This window comes from Falco naumanni, chromosome 12 (assembly GCF_017639655.2).
Source record: "Falco naumanni isolate bFalNau1 chromosome 12, bFalNau1.pat, whole genome shotgun sequence".
NCBI classification, from domain to species: Eukaryota; Metazoa; Chordata; class Aves; order Falconiformes; family Falconidae; genus Falco; species Falco naumanni.
Genome location: NC_054065.1, coordinates 4690352 through 4715334, shown reverse-complemented (window position 1 = coordinate 4715334; position 24983 = coordinate 4690352). Strand labels below are relative to the sequence as shown.

Below are 24983 nucleotides of genomic sequence, written 5' to 3'. Positions count from 1 at the left end.
ATCTTTGTTTTTAATGAAGCAGACAAGTCTTGAAGTCTAATCCTCTTATCAGGTGCTTGCCAAAGCCATTCTACACTTGACCATCTAGTGGAGAAGAAAAACATTAATAATGCAAAAGAGGTCTTCCCTGGTTTAGAAGTTCATGAAGTTGGATGGAAATGAACAGCAAAGCAACATTTGTTGGTAGTCAAAAGGGTGTCTTGCTTTTATATGATCCTATAGATTCTCTCCTTAAATGATACCAGCAAAAAGTTACTCTTGTCCCTTACAGCATTTCTGAAGTGAGGGAGTAGAGACCATGGAAGCCTGGCTGGTAGTCAAAAGGGCTTGTGTACTCTTGACAGCAGAAGCTACCTTAAACAAGTGGCCTGGCAGAGGGCAGAAATGTCACAGAAATATGCTATATACAAGGACAGTGGAACTGCATCATGTGGAAGTAAATCAAGTATACAGTCTTGACTTGTGTAGAATGAATATGAGTCTGTATAGACAGAATGTTTGTCTCAACTTTCCTTACACTGATGAGAAGCCTCATGAAAAATGTCTTTCTACTAAGTTAGGATTTCTAAAACGGCACAATCAGTTGCAATCACTTGGAGGTCAGCCCACTTCAGGACATAAATATTGAAACAAAATCTGGAAAGATAACATCTGGAAACACACCATCTCCTTCTGTTGAAATCTGCCAATATTTTTGGTGCCCAGAGAGAGGGGCCTTTGTGTCTATTTTTCATTCTAAACAAAATTAACTCAAAATATGTTTATAAATGTGGTTGTTTGTGGTGGGTTTTTTTTTAAGAAGTGTTCATACTTTGGAATTAGTTAATTTTAATTTTTTTTTAATGTACGGGATATCTTTTTAAGAGATCTTGCATACAGGGTAGTTTAAGACTATTTTTTTCATTATTGGTGCAGCAAGTGTAATACCTAGCTAGAATGGACACTTCACAGGGGAAAAAAAAATCTAGAAAATAGAGACTCTTAAAATCCTGTAGAGAAAGAAGCGATGTAGAGTGCGCTCCTGAACTTTGCCCTGTCTGAGAATGAGCAATGAATCTGAAAAGTTACCCAACTATTTAGCAGTTCTTGACAGAGGATGAAATGAAAGAGGGAAAAAACCCCTCAGTTGTTCAGGTCTCTGTAGCTGTAGTCCTTGATTCTTTGGAATCTTGCCATCTCTGCTTCTCTCTTGGAAGATCACTCTTAATCAAGTGCCCTCCACCAAGACTGTGTCCATCTCAGACATCAACTAGTACATTTCATCATAGAATCACAGAATGGTTTAGTTTGAAAGGGACCCTAAAGATTATCTAGTTCCCACTCCCCTGCCATGGGCAGGGACACCTTCCACCGGACCAGGTTGCTGAAAGCCCCATCCAGCCTGGTGTTGAGCACTTCCAGGGATGGGGCAGCTACAGCTTCTCTGGGTGACCTGTTCCAGTGTCTCACCACCCTCACAGTGAAGAATTTCTTCCTAATATCTAATCTAAACCTACTGTCTCTCAACCTAAAGCCGTTCCCCCTTGTCCTATCCCTACATGCCCTTGTCAAAAGTCCTTCTTCAGCTTTCTTGTAGGCTCCCTTTAGATACTGCACAGCTGCTATAAGCTCTCCTGAAGTGATGGTGTTTTTTAATGCCACATTAGATTCCCATGAGGAATTCTATTATTTCCTTATAAACCTGATCTTAAGGGATTCTCAGTCTCTGTTCTGTTTCACGTCTGCAAGAACAGGAGTCACGTTTCCAGATTCAGTCTCTCAACTGCAACACTTTTAGTAAGCTTTGCAGGATTCGTGCAACAGACCTCCATGAGTTTTTGATTTCTGCGTTCTAAGAACTGTAGTTCACTCTACAACAAGTCTCTATTTTATTCAAGAAGACTAATGAAATTTCTCACACAATTTCTGCAGTTTTCATGAGCAGAGTGCTAAACACCTTCTCTTGCTACTTGAAAACATAACCACCTACTGGCTTCAAAAGCTGTTTTAAAAATAACTGTTAGAGTGTCACGAGTTCAGGCATGACTTCGAGTTCAGCAGAAGAAAAAAGAAAATAAATGCTTAGCTATAATATGAGCATATTGAATAATTCAAAATGTTTGTATCACACTTAATCCATCCAAAACTGCTTGCCTCTAGTATCCTCTGATACAGTTTTAAGAAGCTTACTCCTACACAGCTATTTGAAATATATTCAGGAAACTTCATTTAAAAGCTTAATGTTAAGCTCACATTTGATTTGTGACTATGAGAACTGGTTGTTTGGCACGGAGGGATGGGAAGGAGAAGAATGTGTGCTGCAACTACCTGCAAGTATCCATGGCAATGTTGTGGTTTTACAGTCACATTTTATGTGATCTTCAGTGCTCTTTTGCCCCCAGCCATATGCGAGATACATACAATATATGTTACAACCCCAATAAAGAAAATTCCTGCTTTATACTGCCCAACGAGTGGATGCTGTGAACGTTAAAAAGAAAATCTATTTTTCCAGACCCTTTTCAGTTTAGTACATCTAGAAAATAATTTTATTGCTGCAGTGAATAGGTAACAGATTGATAGGGTGATACAATTCCTTCCTCCTCTTTCGTTAGCTTAAACCTGTAAAGTCTATAAGACACTTATTTTATATGATGTGATTTGTTTTATGTAAAAGAATATAGTAGTTGAAGGCAAAGAATTCTAATATTCTGATGGAAATGAATAATCCAACAGTTTAGCCCCTTAAGTCATTAAATGTAGGATTGTAGAACATCCTGTATTTCATCTAAATTCAGATGTTTGGATATATGTCTCATCTTTATGTAGAAATTGCATTCAGAAACACCTAGATTGGTTCTGATCTGTAGTTCTCAGGCTGGGGTGCAGCCATCCCCTTTGCAGTATTTGGTTGAAAAAATTGGTGATGTGAAGAATCATCTGTTGATCCAGCCATTGAAAGCCACTGCTGACATTTTATCCTGAGAGTATATTTGTGTACTTACAAATACATATTAATAAAGGTAAAACGGTGGCCTGGAAAAGTATGTTTTGCAGTGTAAAAGTGCAGCAAAGCTTGAGAGCTTCTGTGTAAATTGGGGATTCATTTTTTTCTGGAAGTTGACTATAGTATCTGTTAAAAGTCAGTTGTTTTTTGTTCTATAAATGTATTTCTGTTGCTTCAGTTAATTTTTTTTTTCTTTTTAAACAGGATATTTCTGCTCAAGAAAGCAATATATTAGGGGCGTTCTGTGATATGAATGTAAGTTGTCCATTTTTAAAAAGGTGCATATTTCCTAGAACCTTAAAATAGCCATGTTCACTCCTGTATAGATTTGTGTTACACTAATCTACCTTGCGAATTTTCTGTGTGTCTGAATAGGTCTAGTATTGATTGTTCAAATTATTCTTTTTGTTTGTTTATATTTCTAGGATGTAGAAGTACCATTGCACTTGCTTCGTTATGTTTGTCTGTTTTGTGGAAAAAATGGCCTTTCCCTCATGAAGGATTGTTTTGAATACGGAACCCCTGAGACGCTGCCGTTTCTTATAGCACATGCGTTTATCACAGTGGTATCTAATGTAAGTATCGCCTTTGAATTGTTTAATGTTAAACACAAAAAGTAAAAGGACTGAAGTCTGGAAGAATTTTGTAGGACTGGGGAGGGAAAAAAACACTATAAGATTTTCTTTGTTAGGAATGTGAGGTTTGCTGGTCCACTGAGTATTTCATCATCCAAACTCTATAGATCTCTTGTAAGCACACAAGTAGTTTTGCAAGTTTGTACCTAGACACAGAAGTTGTAAGAGTCCCAGAAAGTACTTATAAGAATGTTGTCAGAGGTCATTTCTGTCCTTGAACTTGTCACGGAAATGTTTTAAGCTCAGGGTATACTAACTTTTTACCTGTTTCCTATGAGGCACAAAGGAAAAGCCGATGGATTTCTTTCTTCTCAATTTCCTGTGATTATATATCATTATATACATTTGCAGCATAGAGGTGACTATCTTTTCTTTTCACTGAGTAGAATTCATATCCTTCATCATTGCTCCATCTTGAAATAATAGCAGTTTTTCACTAGCAGAAATTGATTCTAATGGAGATTTGAAGGAGAATCACAATAGAAATAAAACGCACAGTCTCTGAAGGAGGACACAGGAAGACTTAGGGTAATGTGAGAATGTGAAGTCATGACCTGTCTTGTGGGTGTTACATATGGACGAAAAGGAAAACCAATAGTTTGTTATGCCTTGGATTAAGTTAGTTTAATTTTGACTTTTTTTGCAATTTTAAATATTTAAAATCAGGTCTGTCCTTCCACACATCTTCCCTCCTTCCTTATTGCTGTCACTGACCAGCCAGGATGCTGTTATAAATAACTTTTGGAATATATTTGCGTAGAGGGAACCAGTGACTGAAATAAAGCTAGTGATGGTGATATACATCCCTTGCTCCTGATCCTTTTAGTGTAATGGTTCTTAGCTTGTAGGTCAGAGAGCAAATGAGTAAGGCTATGATATGCTCTGTTCTTGTAAGCTTGAACAGGAGGACTGTTGCAGGGCTTCTGTATGTTAAATTATGGAGATAGGATCATCTTCTGGCCCTTTCTGCATGAACTGATGAGCTTTTGAGTGATAATCCAATGATAAGATAATAATGATGGTAACAGTAAGATGAGTTTTCCATCTCTAGCTGTTGTCAGTGCAGCCTGCAGTCTTCATCAATCTGCTGAAAATGTGTGGCCTTGTAGGTTATTCTGGTTTAGAAGTAAATTTTGGCCGTGGAACCAAACATTTTTGCATGTCTGATTTCTGTTTTAATTTGTGAGAATGGGCAAAACGGTTCTGAATCACGAGTGGCAGCTCCCTATCACACCGGCATTTTTTTCAACAAGCATTCTGACTGCAAACCCCATTTCCTAGATACCCTATACCAGTGTATGTTTATAAACTGTATCTGCCTTTCTTCTTTGTCCTTTTCTGAAGTCTTTATTTTTCTCTACATAAATTGTTTATTTTCTTTATTCTTGGTGATGCGCCATAACCCAAAGTATTTCCCTGTGAAGTTTCTTCTTTCAGATAATCACTTAGCAACTTTGCATTTATCTTTTGTTCTAGGTAATACATTTAGCTGTCTCTTGCAGGTATTTTAGATGAATGCTATGGTTAAACCTGCCAGATAAAATGAAATTCAACCCAAACCGTAACCAGTTGAAGTACTTTTTCTTCAACGTCTTCCAGCATTGTATCTTTTACCATTCAACTAGAATCTTTCTTTCGAACTCTGTCTGGCTTTGCTTGTAGATCTCTGTGAGTTTAGAAGAAAATGGTTTTTAAAAGAACATTATCTTTAGATTTTATCTGTCAGTTCACTACAGAAAGTATAAGAACATGTTTTATGTGTAATGTGCTTTATTCATCCACTTCCCGCATTTAGGTGTCACTCAGTGTACTTGTTAACAGTGCTTCTGACTTGCAAATGCAATGTTTATTCGTTCAGAATGAGACTGCTAATTTTTTTGACAAAATACACTTTATTTTTTTGATATATAAACCCATTATTTTTCTCTACCTCTGTAATGGTGCATAAGCTTCTAATTTTGATGTAAATGTTTCTTTTTCCCTGTTTCTTTTTATATCATATATCAATTTAGGTGAATACAATTTTTTAAATAAATGTTTCTGATTGTCTGTGAAATGATAAACTCCAATAAAACAAAAAGAAGCATTCACAAAATTGTATTTTTTTTTTTTGGGGGGGGGGGGGGGGAATAATTGGTGATCTCAGTATGAACTCTGCTAATCTGACTTGATTTTATCCCAATGCATTTGAGTTTATGGGATTTATGCATAGTGTGAGATTTATGACTGACCCTGTCAATAATAGCTCAGTGAACAGCTCTGCAGTGTCAACTGTTAACTGGTTCTCAGTGTGTAAAGCCAGAACCATAGTATGTAGCAACTCTTAAATACATTTTCACAGTTGTACTAACTCTTGAGCATGGCAGTTTAGTAGTCATTATTGTAAAGAGTCCTAGAAGTATCCATGCTGGAATTTTATTTTAAAGCCTGTGAGATGAATGAGTTGTTTAGCTACTACCATAAATGTTTCAAAAATATGTTCAGAAAGATTGTGGTGTGGATGAACCAATTGATTTGTCATTAAAAAGTCAGGCTTAGTAGTAAGCTCCAGGAAGTAGAATAGGTGAGGTTGGAAATAGTGAACTGAAGTCAAAGAATCATTTGCTAACATTCAACTTCTCGTAGACAAGGCTGCAGAGGCGTGTGGAAAATATTTGCTTTGTTTCTTCCACAAAGCAGGGTGAATAGCTCATTAAGTTCACTCTACAGGTGCATGTAAGAGAAGACCATTACCACAAATTAGTAAAGACTGTGGGGAATTGAGCTACTTGTGTGTGATTACTGGTGTCTTCTTTATATAGAGGTCATTAAAATTATTGAAAAGATGTTTCCTTAAATTTTTGTATCCGTCAAATCTCATTTGAGTAAATGGCTTTGCCAGGCAAGCTAATGTTTGTAACGATGAAGCCAGCAAATGTAGTACAATGCAATTTACTTCACACAGGGAGTTGGCTGGTTTGCACTCTTGTTTTTCTCCAGCTCGCAGTTCTGTAAGATACTTTCTTAGCAACCTGTATTGTGGCAGGATTGACTGTTCCTTCTTAGGATGTTTCTTTGCTGTCTTTTTTAGTTAGATACTTGGTTCCTCCTTTCTTCCACATTTTATGTTCCATGGTATTTGCTCAGTCTAACTACCTGATGTGTTGGTCTTCCTAAAAATACCAAAGTAGCAGACAGAGAAACGACTGACCTACAGCTTGTTCTGTAGAGGGTTTAAACCTTACTGAGAAAGCCTGTTAATTGCTTCATTCTGTACCAGTTCAGTTTTGTGGATGATTAACTGCTCCCTCAGCGGATATGAATTAGTTGAAATAATGCTGATGGTTTCCAAAATGTTGGTTTAATTGTACTGCGTGAAACTTCAAAAACTTGTCAGAAGTAAAAACTGTTGAGAGATGCACTGCCTTTTAGAAATGAATTACCTATGAAAAGAACAAATAAAAAAAAGAAACCAAAAACCTCTGAAGCTTGAGAACAGAGCAAATGCAATAAATTGTCTTAAAAGCAGGTGGAAGCAAAAAAAAAAAGTATGATGGAAGTTACGAATTTTTAATGTAACTTTATATATGTCATTTTTGTCATTTTATATATGCTATTTCATGTAATTTTATTTAAATAGTATGTTTATATTTGAGTTCATGATGAAAATCAAGTTTTCATCTCTAACATGAAATTATCCATGATCTAAATTCTGAGGATGAAGGTTGTATATAATGCAATTATACAGATGTATGAAATGGCATTAGAAGTTTGAATTAATACAGAGTGAAAATTACTATGAACAATGAAAGTTATTAAAAAAAATTATAAACATATTTCCTACTTTTATGAAGAAACATATTCGCTTTTCTGTTTCAAACTGCTCATGAAAAAGAGCATGTATCATGTTAAAAATCAAATTATACAACAGTATCTTGTCATCCTTGCAATTCCTTGTCAAAATGTTATTTAATTCCTGTTTCTAGAACAAGCATCTTCTAGTTACACTTTCTATCTTTGGGATGTTAGCATTTTTTTCTTCTTGAGACTGCCAGTTGGATCAGAAGCTTATTCCAAATGTGGTCTTCCATGCAATGTGAAGAATTGGCTGGTTTGTCTTGCAGAGTAGGGTAGTATTGTTACTGTGTAGTGTTAGTTGCATTGTAAAAAATAAGTCTGAAAACACTTTTTTCAGAATGAACTCGTAAAATTGTTTGGCTAATTCCAGAAATGTTTAAGATAAATGTTGGTGATACAGTTTTACTACAGCCTAGTATTTTTCTCTCCCAGCAAGAGGGTTTAGATTTTCTTCGTACAGAATTTCGCAAAATCCTGGTGAGAATTTAGTCCTCAGCTAGAATTTATTGCATTAGTTGCAAAGATTAAACATTCTTTGAAGAATAAACATGGAGATGTAAATTGACCTGACAGCTTTGAGTGACTGATGGTGTTAGCTATTCACAAGATTTGTGTGCTCACATGATTAAAATTATGTGGGTAGTAGTAACAGCTGCTAATGTTTCATCTCTGCTAGATCCCTTGCCTGGCATGTAGTTGTCTTTCTGTAACAGGTTTAACAGGCTCAGCATTCCTTTTTGAAATGCAGATTGAACTTCTGAGTTTGCCTGTGTAAGTAGTTTGGTTGGTCCTCTCTTCCTCACAGCGGTGCTAACTAGCTGTTGCAGGGTTTTCTTCTCTGCATACATTTTCTTCCTGCATAGTTTTGCAAAGATGGTAAAAGGCAGAATGGTAAATATGGGAATGCAAATATGATAGTAAAAAACCTATGCTTAATCACTGGTTATAAAGCATGATTTTATTTTATAGGATATATAAGCCCTAAGAAGCAAACCATCAACACAAGTGAAATAAAGTGATTTGACTTAGGAGAGATTTGCAAGGAAGAGAAAGAATGGAATTATTTTCTTGTAGACTTTAAAAGAAGAAGGAACGAGAAACCCCACAGGACTGAGCAGTTTTTCCTATGGAAGAAACTACAGAAAATACAAAAATGAGACATCTGGGATTTATGATACTGTTTACAGAAAGTTTATATTTTCCAAGTGACTAGAAGAAAAGATGCAACTCCTGTCTGTAGGTCATAGAAACATTCCTTAGATAACAGTTCTGAAAATGAAATTTAAGTAGTTGAAAGAGTTGAAGCTGAATTAAAAACAACAAAGCTTTTTTTTAAAGTGGGGTTGCACATGCAAATGTACCAGCAATATTTCATTTTTTACCATTCTCATTAAACGTCATTAATGAAATTTTTATTTATTTATGTTTTTGCATTATAGATCAGAATATGGCTACACATCCCTGCTGTCATGCAGCACATTATACCCTTTAGGACTTACGTTATCAGGTAAATTTTTAATTTAAGAAATTTTATTGTGGGACTTTTTGACATCACCTATTTATAATTTCAGCTGATACACTTTTAATTGTTTGAGTTGTTGCTCTGACTATATCATTTCAACAAGGAGAGTGAAGGTAATGTTTCAAGTTAGTTTGGGCAGCTCCTTACATCTGTCTGATTTCTGTATCAATCAGATCAATCTTGTTAATAGCTTTTTTAGTGTGATGTCCAGCCCCATTCCAACATGTTGTGTCAGGTTCAGTTGTAATACGGTTTCACTTACTGCAGTGTCTTCATAAAACTTTACATAAAATGTGCAGTGAGGCGGTGTAGGTAGAAGAGCAGTATGTAGTCATTGAGATTTCATATACAGAATTTCACTGAGTTTTAACACTGCTTCACATTTTGATGTTCTATGTTTCCAGCTGGCAGGAGCTGAAGTGTTATCAAAAGTCTACTCACACTTTTATGTATCTAAATATATCCAGTCCCAAAGATTTTCTTTATATCAAGCTGCCTATCATGAAAAACACTTTAGATTGAAAGCACTTATAAAGATATTTAATTATACAAGCAATTTATTTTTATTGGGTTTCTCAGGTCAATAGAACAAATCCCATGAGTTGCTGATGAAATTATCTTGCGTATATGTATCTGCCCAGAGGTGTAGGGGTGCGACACAGCTAATTCTTCTTCCAGTGGCCCAACATTAAGCTTTACCGGTGCAGACAACCTAAAAGGCCACTGCTCTTGCATGAGCCCGCAGCTCCTTCAAGGCTCTGGATTTCCTATAACTGTAATAATGAAAATGTGTTTACACTGGTCATAGCTTACTTCCCTGATAGCAGTAAAACGTGCCTTTACAGATTATATTGCTTAACTATACCAGTAGAAAATTATACTGTTCACAAAAACAATTACATTGATAAGAAAAAGTGCACAGAATGATGAGAGTCAGAACTATGTTTCATATTTAAAAATGTTCTGGGTTTAATTGTAAAGAATTTTGACTATAAATTTAAGTACTGGTTTGGCTATCAATCCATCTTGCAATAGCATGGTCTCTACCAAAGTGATACCAGCCAAGGAGAGTATTTTGATCTTTTATTAAAACATACCACTCTTGAGTTACAGTCTAGCCATGTCCACTCCTTTAATGCTGATGTGTTATCTTTGAAACCTTATAAAGGTAATTACTAATCATGAAGCAGTCTAGGAAGGACAGGCAGAGGATCTTCAAGTTCTTGTCTCCGTACATATTCCATTAATGGCTGTTCATGTACCTGGGAATTTGGTTTATGAGTCTTACCTATCTTCTTACTATGTATGGAAATTAAAAAGAGCACTGAAGGATCAACAGTTAGAGATAGGCTGATAAGAAGGAGCTTGTGAGACACAATAACATAGCCTGCAGTCTTTGCTGTTAGTCTCCAATTGCTTGTCATCCTCTAATTCTTCAAGCATTTTCTATTTTATAACTGTAGTTGCAATTAGGGTCACTGGAATGAATAGAGGTTTTTTTTTCCTGCTTTCTCCTCATCTCTTCCTCTTCACTGATAGAATATTTGCATCTGATTTGAAATGTGATTTGTCAGCAGTTTCTTGCCATAAATAATACCCTTGATGTCTGTTCTTAGCATTTACAATACGTTCATGTCAATCAGAATGATAATATTGATACAGGATACATCTCTGGAAAACACTAGCAGTTTAGAGAAGAAAGGGGACGTTCCTCCAGTTTCTGTTTTTCACAGCTGAATCCTGATGGGAGATCTGGAATTTCTGAACATTACAAAATCCAAAGCGATTGGGACATGAAACTTGGAGGCCATATAACAAAAATAACCTCTAGTGTTCTGCCTTTCTGTGGGACGGAAATTAACACAGATGCCTTTGGTAAAAGACTTTCTTGATGTATGCAGCTCACCCCATGTGGTTGTCAAGCTTAGGGATCTTGTCTTAGCAGCTTGGGTCTCTAGGCCTCCATCTGCTTTTTACTGTAGTAAAAAAAAAGCAAACATAATCCTGGGCACAGCAGCACAGCACCTTTGAAACAAATCCTGCAATAGCTTCTCCTGCTATGCAAACTAAGAAGGTTTGGGGAGGGTTTTAGTCTGTCTAGAATGAGCTCTTGGGGCTCTAATTGGCTGTTAGTCCAAATTGCCACTCATGTAGATTCCTTGCAAGAACTGCATTTTTGAGTGCTGATCAGCATAAGCAGAAAGAGAGATCACCTGACTGGCATCTTAGCAGCATCTTTTATCAAATGAGGTTAACCTTTATATTCCTGTTCTGTGGTTATTTGTACTGGGAGTGGATGAAACGGACAGCAAAGTGTGCATTTGTGTAGAGGAGACCACTGCTGGAATTTGCAGAGATCATGGACGCAATGCTGTCATTATTGCTACTACTAAAAAAAGGCTACTAAATGCTATGTTCTGCCTGGGGAATGGAGCACCAGCATTCTTATCTTGCCCATGAAGGGCCTATGTTTTTATGCAGTTTAGGAAAGAAATAAAGGACTTACAGTAAGGAAGCAAAGTGGTTTTGACCTCAGAAGGAAGCTTTTATTGATCCTAATACCTTGGAATTCTACATTTCAAATTGCAAAATTCTCATGAAAAAAAGAAGAGACTTCTTGACAAAGTGACGTAACTGCAATTATAAATGAGGGCAAGTTGTTGATGATGTGTCTTATAAAAGACATGAGTTCCATCTGTCTCCTACCTCAAGATGAGAGATGCTCTGCGTGGTTCCAGCTATTGAATGCCTGAAGAGAGCAGTAGCTATAAACAGCGGTGTTTTGAGGACAGTGTTTTTTTCAGTGGCAAAGTTGTTGATGGAAAGTGTCATGGATAGCTCTATCCTTTAGAAAGAAGATGACTAGCAATGAAGTCCAGTTTTATGAGAAGTAAGAGATAAAGTTGTATGTCTGATATTGTAAGTGCCTCTATAAACCACCAGAATGTGCTGCATAGTATGAAGAAAAAGACCTGAAATTCTGCTTTCTTTGACATCCCAGTCGGTGTTACCTACTTAATGTTCCTCTGGCAAAACCAGAGTGCTGTGTGTAGCGTTAGTACTGACCAATACCATGTTTAATTCTAACCCTTTCTCCTCTCCTCACTTTTTCCTCTCTCTCACTTCAAGACAGATCTTGAGAGATTTTTTTTTTTTACGAAGGATTCATGTCTCTGCCCCAGTTAGGGAGAAACAGAACATTCTGTGCTCAAGCACATTGAGAGGAAATCGCAAGTGACAGTTGTTCCTGTGGTAGCCGCTTAGTCTCGGCACAGGGCACAGGCATAGCACTGCTGTGTGCAGAGGAAGTGAAAGCTCCGAACAGAAGTGTTGATCCACAGTGCTTCCTGTGGAATACAGTAAGAGAGAATGCAGCTGAAAGAATTCAAATTACTTTTCCGCTTAAAAATATTTTCCTGAAGAATTTAAGTGTTACGGGAGTGCCCAAGATGACTTCTTGCTACTAAATGTCCTGAAAAACTCTTCTAATAAGCCTTGAAGTTTTCAATTGCAAAAAATATTTTAACTGCTCCAAAAATCTGAAGATCTATGCTGTAGGTGCAAAGAATAGACAAGTCAGGAGACAATAGCCAGGCACTTAAGTGAATGCTTCATATCACTGAGGAGCGCTGACTCATTCTGCTAGATATCCCTTTTGCAGCTGTGGTCCAAAGGAGTCATATTAAGGGAAAAAAAGATTATTTCACAGCTGAGTAGCTGAAGTCCTGAAGCATAAGATGTGGTTGCAAGTGTTACATTAACATGGAACTGCATGTTTAAAACTGAACTCTCTCTATCTCCAAATATAGAAAATTTAAATAGATTCAGTAGACTAAAACTGATATTTTAAAAATTAATGTATATGTGTATGTGTTGCTTAAATGTAGATAATATATATTCACTGATTATTTTAAGTATGCCAGTCTGGCAGGACAGGTCCTATACATATATAGACCATCCCATATGTATATGTATAAGAAGAGGTATGTTTCTTTCCAAAAGTCTCATTTAGGCAAAATTTTCAGATTTACTAGTTTACAGAGATTGTGAAGTATTTTTCATATATTCCTTTAAGACTTAATGCTAATCAGAATCAAAAAGATAAAAATTTAGGAATTAAAAAAAAGTGAAGGACAGAATGAAAGCCATTATGAAGCCATTATATGAATCAGTCACATATTCACATTTATATGCTATATACAGTTCTGATCGTTCCATGTCATAGAGATAATAAGAGAACTACCTAGGTGATAGGAAGGGTGATGAAGAAGGTAGGAGATAAAAAGTTACATTGATAGGAGGAGAGACGTAGTCTAGGAGTTTTTTTGACAAGGGAAATGGCTGTTACGTGAGTAATACGAAGACAGTAAATAGGGAATGATAATTCACAGGTTTTAAAAAACAAGAAATGGAGAACATGCATACAAATGTCAGGAAAGGAGGTTGTTTTTCATGCGAACAGAATTGTGAAGCTAAGTGGCCTAGGTTAATAAGAAAGCCACAAGGATAAATAGAAAGAGATAAATGAATTCACAGTAGTAGATAGGTGCATCCATTTTGTTATATATGGGATAAATGTTTCATCTGCTTTTAGAGTGGCTATATTTGGCTAAATAGACCTTTTGCCTTGCTTCAGTATCACTGTTCTTATGTAAGGCAATGCAGCAAATTTGCAGTCAGTGTGAGGAAAGATGTGTGTGCATTGCCAGTGTTAGCTAAAGGTTTCTTTTGTTAATAATAACATTCTACCAGTAAAAGCATAAAATGGACCCAGTTTACTGATACAGATGGGTTTAAGCCACTGTGTCTTTCCACAGTGAAAATGAGGCTTGGCCTATTCTGCATGTTTCTGTAGTTTTAATCTTGGTAGTAAAGATATGATCATATTTGATTTATGACCGGTGTAGTAGGGCCAATAAATTTTCTGGTGTAGATGCAGGTATACTTGTAAAGACAAGCATGCTATCTTCTATGTTTATACTGTACCTGGTTAGAATAACCCAGTCGTGTTAAAAAAAAAAACCCTAGGATGTGGATTAACAAGTAAAAAGTGCTCTTTCCTGTGTAACTTCAGGGCCTTGGCAAAACAGATTGTTATGTAGTACCTGTTGAGGTACTTCTGTAGCTGTGAAAATGTACCTACACGGTTGGGATTTTTTTTAAATGCTATCCCTTAATGATATTATAATATGGAAAACATAACACAAGTCTGATTCAGGCTTGGACTAAATACAGTAAACGTGCTGAAAGAACCGTAATGATGTTGTTGTAATATGAATTTTATGAATGAAAGTAGGTTTATACTGATACTATTGCATTAAAATAAAAATTGTTTTGTTGTATAAACTAGATTAGTATAGTTGCTTCACCAAACTTTCTAGTGTGAGGAAGATTTCAGGTGAAGGTCCTGATAAAGAGATGTAGTGAAGCCACAAAAGCACCCTTGGTGCTGTATATGTAGATGTGTCCACTCCCGCCTGTCTGTTGCACACAAGCACTCTTTGTCTGTCCCAAGTAAAATGAAAAAAAATCATGTAGTTTATTTATGCATGTTTGAGATCTTTAGAAGTCCTTCACAAAACAATTGAGTATGACTTGATGTCCATTATGAACATTGAAACACTTCGGGAACCAGGGCTGATTGTGCTTTGCATATCAAAACGGGGATATAAAAACTGGTCCAAGGTTGGTGATAGTCATATTGAGATTATTAGGTTTTGCAACATGGACCAATGCATTTTTTCATCAGTGTAACTCCCCTCACCTGTCCATAGGTTAAAGATTGGTCACTGGGTCTCGTTTGCTGCTGGACTTTTCAAATGAGTATTGTTGCTACTTTTGTTTAGAAATCATAGCACAGAGGCATTACTTTCTTGCTGTGATCTGATTTCCAGTGGTCCACATGAGAAGACAGATTTCACAATTAATAACAGTGAAAGATCTGATTGCCTTGGCCCTGAATGGTCGTTCTTTTGTTCTGCTGTTACTTGTCTGTGATTTCTAGCATAGATCTACAGTCCCTGAGATTATTTGCACTGAAGTCACTTTCCTGTGTTTGACAATGTTAAGTATCATTTAAGTGTGTTTATTTTAAGGCCTCTACACAAGAGCAGTGAAAAACGGCCTTAATCTAAATAAGAGTCAGGTCCTGTATTTTTGCTTTTTAAAAAGTGTACTGATGTTTATATTATGTAAATGCAAAGGAATGACACATAAATCTAGTTCAGGGTATTATCTCTTGTGTTTTTTAAGAGAGTCATGCATATATTTGGCCAGTCTCCAATGGTAGATCCAGGCTTAGGCTGTCAAACAAATGGATTTTTAACACATTCTGTGTAGTTAAATCTAGTTTGGATGTAGTTGAAACGTCAAAATGCTGAAGTACAGCAGAAAAAATTAATTATGCTAACCTTATATGCACGTACCTTTCACTGTGCAATCTTTAACTGCTTCAAAATAAGCTCAGGAAAACTTGTTTCTAAACATTTTTCTTTTATGCATTCAGTTTAGAAGAAATTCTTAACTGTGTCAGTGCTTTATATGTGAAGGCATTTCAGTACAGACTTTCTTGGTATGTGTTGATCTTGTAGTCGCTTAGGTAAGACTAAGGTTGTGGTAGCTTCTGTAAGTTAGTTTTTATAAATGATTATTTCTTCTGCCTCCCATTTGTAAAGAGTGTCTGTATTGTGGCTTGTTGTGCATTTTTAGATGATGCCCCCCTCCTTGTCTAAGATGTCTGCAGTAGGAAGAATTGAGCTGTTTCAAATTCTTTGGCATTTTTGGTTTCTGTGTAAGATTCCTAGAATCCCTGGTGATGCTTCTTGTGCATCTTTAAAGGTTGTAATTACTGTCAACAGAAGAAACAAGTTGGGCTTGCATTCCTGTACTCACCTGTTGCGAAAGCAGTACTGTGGCACAGGGAGTACTGATGTACAGGCACAGATGGCATGTGGTTATGGCAGAAAAAATGTTCGTGTACCACATTTATTCTAATTGTATCAGAAAATGATTGCACAATTACATTTTTTTCTGTTCTGTCACTGAGGCCACAAACAGGGAAATATTAATCTTCAGAGTATTATCACTGTCAGAGCTGCTTGTGGTCCACTGACACTGTTTCCAGAAATTCAGCTTTAAAATATATTAATATGTTAAGCGGATCGTGATGCTTCAGTTTTAAATAAAGTAAATAAACATGATACAGCTATGTGGAGAGGGCACCTTCCCATGAACCAGATAGGAGGTTTAGGCTTCCAACCTACATTTCTGAAGAACTCCGTGTGTTTCCTGTCTTTTTGTGGAATGAAAGAAATCTGAAGAGGTTTAAAATAAGAAATTTATTTACTTTTTAAAATAGTATGCATAATTCTGTTTTTCCGTGATGTTTTTTTATAGTTACTGGCTTTTGATAGTGATATTTTAAGGCTTAATACTCTTACAGCTATCAGAAATATGTATTTGCTGTAATGAAGAAGGTGTTCCAGGAATGTTCGAGTTTGAATCATAACCTTTTTTTTCTTTTTCTTTTTCTTCCATTTGTAATTTATTCTAGGTATTTATGTAAACTGTCAGACCAGGAGTTGCGACAAAGTGCAGCCCGGAACATGGCAGATTTAATGTGGAGCACAGTAAAAGAACCATTGGATACAGCCTTGTGTTTTGATAAAGAAAGTCTTGATCTTGCGTTTAAATACTTCATGTCTCCAACTCTAACAATGAGATTGGCTGGGCTGAGTCAAATAACAGTAAGAATTTTTTAAAAATACAAATAATATTTAGAAAAAATGTTTCTTTTTGTGTTGTATGAGTTATGGACTTGTTTGGGGGCTTTTTTAATGTGTGAAAACAGCAGAATCCTCTTATATGCAGTCTTAGGAAATTAAGTCGTAATCGTGAATGTTAGGTTCACCAAGAGATAAGTCCAAGTTATGGTTATGTTCTGCAGCATATGGACCTGTAGCACGTTTCCTGAACAGTTTACCAGGCTAAACAAAACTCTCAAAACTGTGATTTGTGACAGCTATGTAGAAGTTAAGTCCCTTGACATGGCTATATCTGTTGTTTACAAAGGCTTTAGATCTGTTTTCATTTTTACCTTTACAGTATCTTGACTGCTGTAATTAGTTGCATCTTTGTGTTGTACACACCTCTTTTTCCTGTTGGTTTAGTATAGTCTGTTTCTCAAGAGAGCAGTTTTCTGCATTAATTAGCAGAAGACTGAATTGAAGAGGTAAATATATAGAGCATCAAATAGAAATAGATGAAAACAAAAAACACCACCCTTCTCTTTCCCATGGAAATGCTCCGGATTGCTCTGGTCAAGATACACTGTATATCTTTTGTCTGTCGTTGCTTCCTATGTGTGTATTATAGCCATAGAGTTCAGTTGTACTGAAGGTCAAAAGCAAACTTTCTTTATTCATCTGAGCCTTTTCAATTTCGTGTTTCTTCTGACACTCCAGTATTTAAAATTTATAGCTCATGCTGTCATGTTTGCCTTAATGCACAAAGTGATAAATAGGAAGAAACTGTACTAGAATGAACAAACATGTTGTCCTTAAGTTTTGTAGTACTTTCTGAACATGTTTGGCCTTCTCTGCTCCACTGACTGTCAGTAAATTCAAGACAAGTTTACTTAAACTTGAATTTGCTTCTCACTATATTTATATATAAAGTACTTACAATTGTTTTAATAAATGGCAATTGGAAGTAACCTGTATTTCCAGACAGATTATTGGATTTTTTTAACCAAAGTATTTAATTTACATAGCTCTATAACCTACTAAGTTAAAAAAAACCAACACAAACCAAAACTGTGAACTACATCCACTCAGTGTTAATTAAATGCTATTCTAAGGGTGACTGCATTTATTGGACTTGAATTCATTATCCATTCAGTTTTGCATTTATATGAATGAAAATGTAATGCAGTTCATCCAGTAAAGATGCTAAAGCATAAAGATACAAAAAAAGTTAACTTCTGGAGGAAATAGTGACATTACTGTAAGTATAATTTATATAGACAAGTAATCCTTATGATGTCATATGAATGCTGGGTATAATATGCTCAGTGCCTGAATTCTAGTTTTCTGTCGTAATTAATTAGTGTAAAGTGAATGTTTAGGGTTTTTTTTGTGTGATAAGAAAACTTCAGAGAGTTGATGAAGGTAGGTGAAAATAGCACATATAACATTGTTTGATTTTTCATTGCTGTGTGCTTTATTATTTATTCGGTTACAGTTATCTCATAATATCTGGCAGATAAATTGTAAAATACAACCATTAACTGGGCATAAAAGTAACTTACTACTTTTTTAATTCTGCACAGTTTTGGAAAATGTCGTTTTCAGTACCATTGATTTTTGAAGTAAATTTCCAATGATTGCGTAGTTCCAGTTATGTTACGTTTTTATTCCTGTAGGTACTTCCCTCTGGTTTAGTACAATTGTCCTTGTTCAACTACTAATGTATGTCTTTTTGTTTATCCTTACCAAAAGAAAGTCTGTAAATAAGAATGCATCAGTTTGTTTATTTTTTCAGGCATGCAGTTCATTTAAGGGAGGGTGAAATTGTGTTATTTCAAATAGTTGTATGTTTTGATCTGTTACGATTGATAAAAATGACTGCAAAAAGTGACATTTTTAGTAAACAGACATGTATTACCAGAAGCAAAAATTTACAGTATTTTTAGACTAAAGCAAATTGGTTTCAACTTGTAAAAAAAATGTAATGTTGTTTGTTAATAAGTTAGTAAGTCTTTTTGTATGATTAGTCTCTAAAACTGCTCTGTAACACTGAGTGAATTTGTTGTTTCTCATTCAAATCACAGGAAGCTTTATTTTTGTTGTTACCTTGTTTGCCTTTGATTTACTCTCCCAGTCATCTGTTGCGGTAGTTGAGCTCCAAAATATCCTTTTCCCTCACAAATAGGACTCTTTGTTTTCATGTTCTTCCACTTGCAGATGAACTTAAGCATGTGAAAATGAATCCTCATAACTGATCTGGCCATCCTGCCTTTTACAGTTTTTCAACTCTTTTTTTATTTGGTTCTGTGAATTAGTGAGAATGCAAATGCGACATAGTTAGGTTTTTCCAGAACAAATTCAGTGCAAAACTTGAACAGTCCGTATTTATTCTTCTTGCATTGGTTTCCTATGTAGAAAGTTTAATTACCTTTGGTGCCTGGGTCTCAAGAAAAGACTTGCTAGGAAGATGCCTTCTTGTTTTCAGCTTTCTTCACTGAAGGCTTTATATATTCGTTGTTAGTTAGTGCTTTGTAACTAACACTTCTGTGTTACATTAATTGAGTGTCTGGGCACAGGTGTCTTTAGTTTCTTACAATGTTTTATATATAGTAAAAAATTGTAGAAGTATTTCATTCCCTCTGGCATTTCATGGTAACACAACGTGAAGTGCAAAAAATGTTAGGAGGCTAGCGAGAAGGTGCTATCCCGTGTGTATTTTGTTTTGCGCTGTTGTGTCAGAATTCTAAGAATTTAGTTGAAATTACTGTAAAAATTGTTTGAAAATTCCAAGATGAAAACACCATTTGTCAAAATGTTGTTTGATAAGGATTTTGTGTGAGAAATTTGGATCAACATGTGAGCATGGATTTAAAAATTGATGGTAGTTACAGTTCAATACTCTTTCACTCTTTGATCCCTTTCAAAACATTTTTGGTTGGGGCACTAGTCTTCAGAAAAGCCAGTGAACTTTCACTTCTTTATTTGACCCAATTCTAATTGGTCATAATAATTTCTTCATGAAGTTCTGTTCACATGTTTTTCCACTCCTAAAGATGTTTCATTTGAAATATCTATTAATAACTTTTCTGTTAATAATTGTGTAATCAGTCTGTCGTGTCTCACTAATTTTAATGCATATTTTCAATTTTGTTTCTTCAAAAACGTATTTCCCCATGAAAATTGTTGATTAGACATAAATAAATCTTTGTGTAAAGACTTCAGGAGATTGGCTGTCACCTGAAAGAAAAGAGTAAATATTTTGACAAAGTTCTACAACAAGTTTAATTTGAATTTCAAAAGTTCACGTTACCATGTTTTTAATTTTTTCGAAAACAAAATGACAAATAAGTTTTATTTTTATTAGAATGTTTTTGTTTATTAATACTTTTTTTTAAAAAAAATATTATGGACATGTGAAGAATTGGATATAGAGCCATCTTTGTATCTGGAATGTCAATGTTGAGGAAAAAGGTGGAAAAGAGATTTAAACCTTTAACAGGCTCCCCCCACCCCTCCACCCCCACCCCCCCCACCCCTCCACCCCCACCCCCCCACCCCCCCCACCCCCCACCCCCCCGGATGACTTGAATTTATCAGTTCAGATGCCTTTGAAAGCTTTGTATCATATAGAAATACGTAATTTTCATTGTCCAATTTTGTAGCCTTTCAACACTTGATAATTTGACAAAAGAAATCTTCACTGTTGTAGTAAATGTTACAATAATGGAGAAACATCCTAAAAGTTTCCAGAGTAGGTGTTTCATTTCTCATGAAAACTGATGGGCAAAGTGGCTGCTACACACCTTGTTTTGATTTCTGGAGTGGGTGGAGTTTTGTAACATCACCTAATTGCTTTAGTGAAAGAAAGGTTGAATAAAAAAGAAAATGGGTCCTCCTTGCCTACAAGAATGCCTGTTCAGATTTTTGTCATAGGGTTTTATTTCAAAACATTGAAATTACTAGAAAAATTTGTTTACTGTCATGAATACTATTTTTTAAATATAAGAAAACTACCTCACCAGATATTCAGATAAAATTTTAATTTTTTTTCCTTCCTTTTTCTAACTATAGAACCAACTTCATACCTTCAATGATGTGTGTAATAATGAGTCATTAGTTTCAGACACAGAAACGTAAGTAGGAACATTATTGTGAATACTTTAAGTGTGCTATATGATTGCATTTCTTCTGTATTGTTGTTATGGATTGCACGCAGTAAGGAACAGTGATAATGCAAAGCATTTATTAGTAATATTCTAATCAGGGGTTTAACAAATGGTTTCAAATAGTAACTTTAAAAATATTTCTAAATGTTTCTGGATTTTTTTACTGTCTTAAAAAGTAGAGTCAAGGTAACCTTTAGAAAAATGTAGAGAGTAAAATAATAAATACCTGTAACTGGCCATTATCTCCACTGTGATACATACATACAAGCCAGCTAGATCACATCCTAGTGGTATTTTTGTGGTTTTCTCATTTCTCCTGATTATTTAGTTAACGAAGACTTGTCTTGCCATCGCTGGCTCCCAGCCTTGTTAGTAGTTTTATGCTGAGTCTGTGAGGCTATTTGTTTTTTCTCTTCAAAGTCATTATTTGTATAATTCAGGTGTGTTTTAACAGTTCTAAAGGGGACCCTCATAAATCTTTGAGGAGATTCATGTGTGGGATTGGATTCCAGTGAGGAAATGTATTGATTTTTGTAGTAACTCTAAACTTAATGTTAGGACTGTCTAGAATTTAGACAAAAGTATGTCTGCAGGTAGTTGAAATAACTGTTCTTTTGAAATAATAGGCAAAGTGTGTGAAATCTAGGATTTTACTTGTGATATACTCCTTATGTTTATCTTGGGGTGTGATACTCTCTTTCCCTTTATCTTGGGTGTTGCATCTATGTGCATATCTGTCTCATTACAGACACACGCTCTCCAGTATCTTTTGGTCATTAATGGGAAGACTGTTACAGCAGCAGTTGGCTTGCTTTTTTGTCTGGGTGGTTTTATGATAGATGGTTTTATTTTAACACTTGCTTATTGAAACTTGGCAGCAGTCAAGACCACAATACTGTAGATTTCTTGTTAATAACACCTTGAATATTTGAAGTTAAATTTATGGTAATAGGCTGATATTTAAAATAAAGAATCAGAATCTGGGGCAGTTTTGCTTCCATAAAGATCTGAAAATACCCTGAGAATACAAAACAAGTAACCACTTGTGATCAACTTTTTCTTGTCATTTGTTCACTAAATCAATAAGTGAACATGAATCAATGCTATCCATTAATTTTAAAGGAAATTTTGATACATAATCTCAGAAAAAATTTAAAGAATTCCCATCAAGTATAATGCAGATATCTTACTATGACCTGATGAAACCTGAATGTAATGTCATCAAGTCCATGTACATTTCAACAAATTTGCATTCTTGTAATAAATGTTAATCACACGTGTATTATTTTATTATAATATTAACATAATATATCCTTGTATGTAATTGTTACTTCTAGATTTTGTGCCCTGGGAGAGGTGTTGGGTTTTTTCCAGAGCCTCTAGTTCTATAGCAGTAGAAGTAAATACTACAGGAGCATAACACGTTGAGTATGTGAGGTGGCTTGGTTGATGGGTATCTTCAATATTGTGCTGCGAGTTTATGGTGTATTGTTACACTGGGACTGCCAAACCTTAATTTTATCCATTTCTTCTTCCTTCATGTTGAAAATCTGAAACTGACGTGTTTCTTGGTTAGTGTATCTTCTGAAACACATTGTGAATGAAATAGTTTTTTACTAGTAGTAACTAACATCAACAAGAAGTTATTCTGCCAGTTAAATCTAATAAGCTGTTTGATTTTCTGTGTCAAATATAAGAAAGGAAAGTTATCAACTGGGGGAAAAAAAGAGAAGGGTGCTTACATTTCCCTGCAGAAGAGCAGATGTACTATGCAAGAACATCAGAGTTATTTTAAAGCTGAAGGAAATTGTCAAATTCTCATTTGGGATATTACTTTCTTGGCAAGGGCATCTGTAAACAGCCTGTCATTTGAAAGGAATGCAGCATGAACAGAAGACCTTCTTTTCCACTTTTGTAGTATGTGATTTTTTTTTTTATTCTATTCTGAATTCCAATCAGTCTGGTGTTTTACCTGAAAAGTTGAGTACAAAGCAGTAACGAGTATTGCTGCTCATCTTCAAATATCTTTTGGAATCACTGGTTTCTTCCATCCAAATAATCAGAAAAGGCTGGTGCAGAAGGATGGGGAAAATGTCTTACTTCTACAGTTTGTTCAGTACAAAGCTTCCCTCTCATTACAGACTGTGTTCCTGAGAAATTTTTGGATGAGAAGGCGCTTACGGAGTTGGCAGTGATTGAATGAGCAGCAAAAGGAAAGCTTTTCATTCCTATTTTCTTTCTTTAGTGGAAAAAGGAAGTCTAAGATTTATTTGTACCTTTGTAGCCTCTGCAGAATTATCAAAGGAGGATGTTTTGCTTTATGTCTGGTCATCCCCATTATGTGTTTTGACTTTTCCAGATGCATTTGGAACTGTCAACCTTTGGGATTTCTCCTTCTGTATCTTGATAAGGTGGGTTTGCGGGAGGTATCTGTTTTTTTAAAAAAGAGCTGTCAGTTAGTCCTAGCTCTTTCCCTTTTGTTGGGAAGTACCATCAGGATTTTTTAGCAACTATTTTGCAACAGTAGCTTCCCACCTTTATCTGCATGGTTGCAAATTTTTTCATGGTAAGACAAGCTAAAGCATCTTCTGACTAGCAAAACACTGGATTTCACAATTTACACTTGAAAACAGCAGAAAGCTGAGACACAGGAGTCTGTTTTCTAGCTCTAGGTATTTGTATGTCTTTTTAGATTTAGTGTATTTGACTGTCTTCTCTAGGGTTGAGGGTTTGTGGTGACTGAGTATGTGTATTGTCCAGATACTTGCAATGTCTCAGTGACTCAACTTCATAGTAACCCTCAGAGAAATATTTTTAATTTAGTTATCCCTGGCTCTTAAGATAGAATCAAATTCTTTGCAATCTGAGGTAATGAAGAGTATGAAATCTGTTGAAGCTAAAAATAATGAGGCTGAGCAGAAGAGTTTTCAAGTCATTGCATAGTGATTCGTAAAACTATTTTGCTGATACCAGTTAGTGAAAAATGATCGTGCCTTTCAGGGAGGGGAAGATTTTTTTCCTTTGTGCTATTTGGACCACAGGAGGAAAACGTGTTGGTTTTTCTTTATTAAGGACACTGGTAGCTTGTGGAAATAACATGTGTAAAGAGATATTTTGTTTTGCTCTTCTCTTGGCAGGCAGCCAGTAATTTGGGTTTCAGCTTGATGTTGAGGCAACCTCCCATCTAATTTAAAAAACTTGACTACTCTCGCTTAAAAAGCTTCTTATGGAGTAACTTCAGATGTCCAAAATTCCTTTCACCTGTGAATAGAAAGATCTGGGCTATTTCTTTTCCTTTCTTTTCCCTCTTTTTCCTTATTTATTGCGCTATTAAACTGCTAGTTTTGTATTGCTTTTTCCCTTCACCACTGTTCTCTTAGCTCCTATTAACTCTTGCTTTCTCAATTTTTGAAATTGAGAAATCCAGCTCACTAGCTGGATTTATGGCAGCATCATTTAAACTTTTCTTCCCCTCTCTCCATTCCACATTCCAGGGATTTTTTCACATTTTCTCTGAACAAAAAAACAACCAACCAGTAGTAAAGCTTTTTACTCCACTCATCAATGTTTCTTTCTGGTGGTATATGCCTTTCTAGTGGCATACATAGTAGTTTACTAAATATTCGAGATGATGTCGGAGTGGTGGTTTTGGAGCCTGCAGAGCATCAAATAGGAAAATGTGTGCTCGTAAACAAAACCATGTGCTTGAATGTGTGTTGAGAAGGTGCCTGCTATATCCTCTTTACATTTCTGGTCCTAAATAGTTGAGATCAGTGTATTGCATCTGTTGTTGTGTTGAAGAACTATTTCCGTGATTTTGTCAAGAAATGTTAGTGCTCATCCTTTGCAAGTTGCTCATTATATTGCTGCATTTTATCTTGTAAGCTTTTACATATTTTTCAGTGACGTTGCTGACTTGCTGGTGTATTTCATCCAGTACCGAGCTGGTGTGTTTTTGTAGATGCGTGGTGAATTGCGTTGGGAATTGACTGGCTGGATAAATAAGGCTTTCTCTGGGGGGGTATTTTGTTGTGGCATTTGTTCCTGGATCTGGGTCATCGTGTGGCTACCAAGTATTGCACCACAGCCTTA

At 35.7% G+C, this 24983-nt stretch overlaps 1 protein-coding gene across 11 annotated transcripts in view; it reads left to right on the top strand.

Moving 5' to 3' along the window:
* USP34 (ubiquitin specific peptidase 34) overlaps nucleotides 1-24983 on the top strand; it is a 134369-nt gene that overhangs the window by 22983 nt on the left and 86403 nt on the right. For 10 of the 11 annotated variants that reach the window (XM_040611623.1, XM_040611619.1, XM_040611622.1 and 7 more), the window contains 5 exons: nucleotides 3191-3241; nucleotides 3412-3561; nucleotides 8898-8965; nucleotides 16533-16725; nucleotides 20797-20858. In XM_040611623.1, coding sequence (XP_040467557.1) covers nucleotides 3191-3241; nucleotides 3412-3561; nucleotides 8898-8965; nucleotides 16533-16725; nucleotides 20797-20858 — 524 coding nt within the window. Of the gene's footprint in view, nucleotides 1-3190; nucleotides 3242-3411; nucleotides 3562-8897; nucleotides 8966-16532; nucleotides 16726-20796; nucleotides 20859-24983 lie in introns of those variants that run through there. The other variant, XM_040611625.1, reaches the window with a different exon arrangement.